The 7,031-nt window shown below is 41.3% G+C and overlaps 1 protein-coding gene across 1 annotated transcript in view; it reads right to left on the bottom strand.

Moving 5' to 3' along the window:
• The window catches only part of UBAP1 (ubiquitin associated protein 1), a 75,410-nt gene that overhangs the window by 11,745 nt on the left and 56,634 nt on the right, over positions 1-7,031 (bottom strand). Inside the window, exon 3 of the mRNA XM_017892067.1 lies at positions 83-1,006. Coding sequence (XP_017747556.1) covers positions 83-1,006 — 924 coding nt within the window. The remainder of the gene's footprint in view (positions 1-82; positions 1,007-7,031) is intronic.

Below are 7,031 nucleotides of genomic sequence, written 5' to 3'. Positions count from 1 at the left end.
GAAAAAAACCAAACATCAAGAAAAAACATAATCCCTGTCCTCAGGAAAATATGGGAGTTGGCGGGGGATTTAAAAGACTTACCGTGGGACCAGTATTTGGAGGTGATGATTCGTCTGTGCACACAGACAAAACAGAGAGGGAAGGCATCTGGGAGGATGTCAGGGCTGGCATCTCTGTGCCACTGTCCAAGTTCAAAGCTGAGAGCCCAAGAGTGTGATGCCCATTGAGCTCACTGGCACTGCTTTGGGTGGAAGGCTTTAGGGAATTCTGGAACGTGCCATTGCGGAGGCAGGATGTGCTATGGAAAGTGCTCGCCAGCTTGGCTGTCTTCTGATTGCTGTCATCAGAGTCAAGTTTGGGGAAAGACAGGGATTTGATATTGCTTACTGCAGGTATAGGGGGGAGGGACACTTTGGAAGACAGTGACATCTTTTCACAGTTGCCCAACTGTGGTAAGGTTATAAAGCCATTAGGTTTATGAAGAGGCTTGAAATCTAGGGTCGCCCGTTCCAAGGATGCCAGGACCTCCTCATCCTGTAACACGGACCCAGAGCCTCCCCTGGGCAAGTTATTGTCCAATAACTGAGCCATAATGGGTCCAGTGGTTCCTACCAGAATATTTCTCAGCTCTTCCTTCTCATCAATAGTTTTTAACTCCAGATTATCAAATGGGTCTTCTTCACACTCAAAGTCAGCAAGATTGAAATCTGCCTTTATGTGAGGTGGGCTGAGAACTTTCTGTTTCGTGGCACTACTGCTGACCCGAGTTGGTGTGAGGATGCTGTTGTGCTGCAAGCTGGCGAGGATGGGGTTAATAGGAGGTGGCATTGTGGCTGTACTGTGAGTCTTGGAGAAGCTCATTTTGCTATCGCCCTCTGGGCCACTCTTAGAATTCACTTTAGCTTCTGCTTCCGCAATTTTGCACTCTGCTTCCCGCTCGGCTTCTTCGATTTTCTTAATCTCTTCAGCCCACTCAATGGTTTTCTTTTCCAAAGAGAAGTCATACTGCAAAGATATAGCAGAGGAAGGGGGTGTGAACCCAGGTGGCCGTCCTTCCCCCCCACCCAATTCACTCCTTCCTCACTCCTGGTGCAAGAGGAGAACTGGGCAAGGCAGCATTTAAGGCGTGTGGGATGATCCCCACTTAAAAAGAGTAAGGCTTCCAATGTCCTTATAAGATTTAACCAAACTCTGTTCCTGGGTTACTTGTAGAAATTATCTAGAAAGAACTCCTACAACCTCTAACCCTACATACCAGGCCAAATGTACCTTGCTACTTCCCTTCTCTCTCCTCAGGCCATTTCCTTTCCTAGAATTCTTCACTGGTGGCTCAAGCAGAGCTCAGTTACTTCCTCTGTGAAGCTTTCCTGATGACCCACTCCTTCTTTGTAACTCTTACAGCATTTGTCTCTATCAGTCATTTGATGCTGAGCGCAGGTGACCACATGTAGTTTTCGTCTTTAATCTCTAACTTCCTCCAAAGTATCACAAGCCTCTTGTGGACAGCAACCTGCTACAGACCCTCCTTGGATCTCTATTATCTAGCACAATGTCCTAAACAAATCCCATGCTAGGTAATGACAGCCCCAAACATTTAAGAAATACCTGTAAGGTGCCATGCATGATTCTAAACACTTTTTATGTATTAACTCTCTAGATTTTCTCAATAACCCTTTAAAGTAACTACTGTTATTCCACTTAACAGGGTCTACAACCAAGCATAAAGCTGGTAGCTAAATGGAAGAGCCTGGATTTGTACCCAGGCAGTCTGACTACAGATTCTATGCTCTTAAACCACTATCTATTAGATTATGATGAACAGGTTGTAGTTAAAATGCAGAAAAACTTATAAGAAATCCAGGCATATTCAGATTAAGATTTTTACAGGGCAAATTACACAAAGCGCCACTTCATGGTTCTTTAACGATATCTTAAGTATAGCTCAATTTACAAAAATTTATTTTGCACACTTAAAAGAAATAGACCTATTATATAAAGCAACATTCACACAGGACAGGAAAAAACAAAAATCTTTGGCTTTCACCCCAAAGCACTAGAGCTAAACAAAGTCTGTGTGAATGTCCAAGGTTAGAGACACACTAAAGGTAAAAAGGGGGGAAAAGAGAGGTCTAACATGCTAACACCGGAATTTTAGAGAAGAAGAAAAATAGGACAGAGCCTCTGGTCATCCTCAAGCCTTTCAATTCAAACAACAGAAGACAAGCCTAGAAAGGTACATGTCAAGAGGTTACTTTAAATCCTAAACCAGTTGCTGTGCCTCAGACAGACACATGGCAGGGAATCACTGGGCTTCCTTTCTACCACTAATGGAACACTGAGAAAAGAGCAGTGGCAATGACTCTGCTTTTCTAACTGTGGAGAAAATCCAATTTTGCAATTGTTTTCCCCCAATAAAAATGCAGGCTATAACTAACTTCCCATTGCCTATAAACATTGTTCTTTGAAGTTTTATTCAAAAAACAATTGGAAATTTATTTCCTTTTCTAGCAAACACTTATTGAACTTTCGTTTTTCGTTACCAAAGTAATGCAGAATACTTGGAATACAGAAAAAAAGGGTGCGGTGCAGGGAGGGAGGGGGTTGGGGGTGGCAGAAATATTAAAGTAGAAAAGAATGTGGGTTTGCAGTATAATAATAAATAATATCATCTAGCATTTATGGAGTTCCAGGAACCAGAGTAAGCATTATAAATACATTCTTTAACTCTTCTAACAACCTTAAAAGCTATGGAGGTTTGGAGAAGTTAAAAAAAAATGTCCAAGATTATACAGCTATTACAGGTCAATTCTCCAGCACATGTATGAGTGACACCAGAGGATGTTCTAAACCATGACACTAAGGGCTACCTCACGTGAGCCACATTCAACAGAAGCTTTCTGGACCCTAGAAGCAAGGGCTGTGTATATTTTTTTGTTTTGTTTTGTTTTGAGACGGAGTCTCGCTCTGTCCCCCAGGCTAGAGTGCAGTGGCGCAATCTCGGCTCACTGCAAGCTCCGCCTCCCGGGTTCACGCCATTCTCCTGCCTCAGCCTCCCGAGTAGCTGGGACTACAGGCGCCCGCCACCGCGCCCGGCTAATTTTTTTTGTATTTTTTTAGTAGAGACGAGGTTTCACCGTGGTCTCGATCTCCTGACCTTGTGATCCGCCTGCCTCGGCCTCCCAAAGTGCTGGGATTACGGGAGTGAGCCACTGCACCCGGCCGGGCTGTGTATATTTTACTGGTTCACTTTAAAGAAATTTTAGCTGAAAAGTTGAGTTTGTATTGTCATGCAAAGGCAAATATGACAGAGGAACTTTCAAGTCATCTGTCTAGAGCTCTAGGTCTGACTGTTCTCTTTGGGTACGGAGGGGACCAGATACAACACTACAACCTAATTCCCCATGGAGACTCCAGGCAAAGTTTAAAGCTGCTTTGTAACCCAGACAGGCTTGGTCTCCTTTGGGAGGCCAAGGTGGGCGGATCACTTGAGGTGAGGAGTTTGAGACCAGCCTAGTCAACATGGCGAAACCCTGTCTCTACTAAAAACACAAAAATTAGCCAGGCATGGTGGCACACACCAGTAGTCCCAGCTACTCAGGAGGCTGAGGCAGGAGAATCTCTTGAAGCTGGGAGGTGGAGGTTGCAGTGAGTCAAGATGGCGCCACTGCACTCCAGCCTGGGCAAAAGAACAAGACTCCATCTCAAAAAAAAAGGTTGCTTTGTGCATTAGAGAACAAAAATATTTCACCTGGCCCACACTGGAATGCAGCTGTTAGCCCTGATCTCCTTTTGTGATCAGTGGGTGCTATGAGCACAGTGTGCCCAATACCATGCATTTATTAGTGCTTCAGACTGACCAAACAAATGGGAAATTCCCAGCAAAGCCTAAATCGACAACAATTTGGGAATCAAAACAAGTTTTCTGAATGCATCAATAAAGCAGTGAATAATGAGAAACAAGACACGTGTTTTTAAATCATATCGCTAAGAGTATCCTGTACACAAGTAAGTATTTAATGACTATTTGTTCTTACCAATAAAAAAATTCTCAAATAAAACAAGGAAAAACATTATAAAGTAAGTCTATCTCTCTTCTGGTCCAATAAAGTCTCCATACACAAAAGGAACATTAATTCAGTATTAAAGATGCTTAATATAAGATGCTTGACATCATTAGTCATGAAAGAAATGCAAATCAAAACCACAATGAGAGACAACTTCTCACCCACAAGAATGTATATAATGAAAACGAGTTAATAAGAGTTGGCAAGGAAGTGAAGAAATTGGTACCCTCTTGTGCTGCTGGGATTGTAAAATTGTGCAGCCATTTTGGAAAAATACTCTAGTGTTCTTTAAAATGTTAAACATAAGAGTTACCATGACCCAGCAATTCCACTCCTATATATTATACCCAAGAAAACTGAAAACATGTGTCCACACAAAAATCTGTTTACAGATGTTCAGAGCATCATTATTCATAAGAGGCAAAAAGTGGAAACTACCACAATGTCCATCAACTAATGAACAGATGAACAAAGTGTGTTATATCCAAACAATGAAATATTATTCACCTATAAATCACTGAACTGTATGTATACCTTAAAAAGGTGAATTTTGGCCAGGCATGGTGGCTCACACCTGTAATCCCAGCACTTTGGGAGGCTGAGGTGGGCAGATCACTTGAGGCCAGGAGCTCAAGACCAGCCTGGGCAACATGATGAAACTCCGTCTCTACAAAAAATACAAAAATTAGCCAGGCATGATGGTGCATGCCAATAGTCCCAGCTACTCAGGAGGCTGAGGATGGAGGATCACCAAGCTCAGGGAGGTCAAGGCTGCAGTAAGCCACGACTGTGCCACTAGACTCCACCCTGGGTGACAGAGTGAGACTGTGTCTACAAATAAGCAAAAAAAAGTATTTTTTTTTAAAAAGGTAAATTTCATGGTATGTGAATAAAGATTTTTTTTCCTCCCAAAAGTAACTGAAGTTCCCTCGTTATGATTACTTACTGCATATACACTTTGGAAGATTAAAAAAAGTAATACCTTTTAGAGTAAAATGGTGATGCCTTAGTGAATTCCAGAAAACAAAACTTCTGAAAGTTGCATTTTAAAATCTTCTTAAGTCACAGGAAGAAGAGTTACAGTAAGTACCATATTCTTCTGTTTCTCTAGGTAACTTCTCTCAACTATAAGTACCTTGAGGACAGTGATTAAGGCATTTATCTCTACCTTGAGTGCCCAATAGACCACCTCTCAAAAGCAGGCATTCAGTAAATGTGTACTGCAGTAAGTAACACAGGGCTATTTGTTGCTTTCAAGGAGTAATTCAGTACATTTCTATATAACTGAGCCTTAAAGATGGGAGGATTGAGAAAGAAGCCCTCGAGGAGATAACATTTATGTGCAATCTAGAATAGATTTAAACGGAGTTTTCGGTATAGTGAGAAAAGAATATTCCAGGTAGAGATAACAGCTCATGAGCAGAAGCAGCATACAGAGAGATAACATACAAGGTCTAACAGACTACTAGTAACATGGTTTGGAGGGAACATGGAGGTGATGAGCTCAATTGCTTTGCCATAACCTTATGTCTAGACTAGACTCAGTAAGGACTGGTCAGTCACTGAACCCTTTTGAACAATTATGAAAAGGGATGTGACAATTTAAAACTTTAAGATCATGCCAGATCTTAAACTTCTAGAAACAATGTAAAAAAATAGAAGGAAAACACTGCAAGCAGAAGGGCCAATTAAAGAGGCTACTGCAACAGCCCACATGAAAATGAGGTCAGGCTGAACTGCAATGTGAGACACAGCAAATCTAACTTGAGTGACTGAAAAGAGAATGAGGACATTAACAGAGAAAGGAAAAGAGGTGAAAAAACTAGTTAAATGGGAAATGGGAATTTGTTCTGTGTGAGGCACAGAGCCCCAGGAATATACAATCTAACAGAGTAAACAAAATCTGTATGTGTGTATAACAATGTGAGCCAGGCAGCAATATAGGAGCCATAAGAAACAATAATAAGAGAATACAGTCATAATGACAAGGATACACTCTAAAAAATGCATGTTAGGTGATTTCATCGGTGAGGGCAGAAGTGTACTTACACAAACCTAGATGGTACAGCCTGCTATACACCTAGGCTATATGGTATTGCTACGGTACAGTATTGCTCCGAGGCTACAAACCTGTATAGCATGTTACTGTACTGAATACTGTAGGCAACTGTTGCACAATGGCAAGTATTTATGTATCTAAACCTACCTAAACATAGAAAAGGTACAGTAAAAATATGGAATAAAAGATTAAAAATAGGCTGGGTGCAGTGGCTCACGCCTGTAATCCCAGCATTTTGTGAGGTCAAGGTGGGTGGATCAACTGAGGTCAGGAGTTCAAGATCAGCCTGACTAACATGGTGAAACCCTGTCTCTACTAAAAATACAAAATTAGCCAGGCATGGTGGTGCACACCTGTAATCCCAGCTACTCAGGAGGCTGAGGCAGGAGAATCCCTTGAACCCAGGAGGTGGAGGTGGAGGTGGAGGTGGAGGCGGAGGTTGCAGTGAACCAAGATCGCACCATTGCACTCCAGCCTGGGCAACAAGAATGAAACTCCATCTCAAAAAAAGAAAAAAAGAAAAAAAAAAAGATTTAAAATGGTCCACCTGCATAGGGCACTTACCATAAATGGAGCTTGCAGGACTGGAAGTTGCTCTGGGTGAGTAAGTGAATGGTGGGTAAATGTGAAGGCCTAGGACATTACTGTACAGTAGTACTATAGACTTTATAAACACTGTACACTTAGACTATACTAAATTTGTAAAAAACAATTTTTCTCTCAATAATAAATTAACTCGAGCTTACTGTGACTTTTTTTAACTTTATAAACATTAAATTTTTAAAACTTTTTTACTCTTCTGAACTAAGCCTAAAACACAAACACATCATACAACGGTACCAAAACATTTTTCTTTATACCCTTATTCTATAACCTTTTGGATCTTTAAATTTTTTTTTTTTTTTTT

Source organism: Rhinopithecus bieti, unplaced genomic scaffold (assembly GCF_001698545.2).
Source record: "Rhinopithecus bieti isolate Rb0 unplaced genomic scaffold, ASM169854v2 scaffold_22042, whole genome shotgun sequence".
Classification (NCBI taxonomy): Eukaryota; Metazoa; Chordata; class Mammalia; order Primates; family Cercopithecidae; genus Rhinopithecus; species Rhinopithecus bieti.
This window is presented reverse-complemented; position numbering and strand designations above follow the sequence as displayed.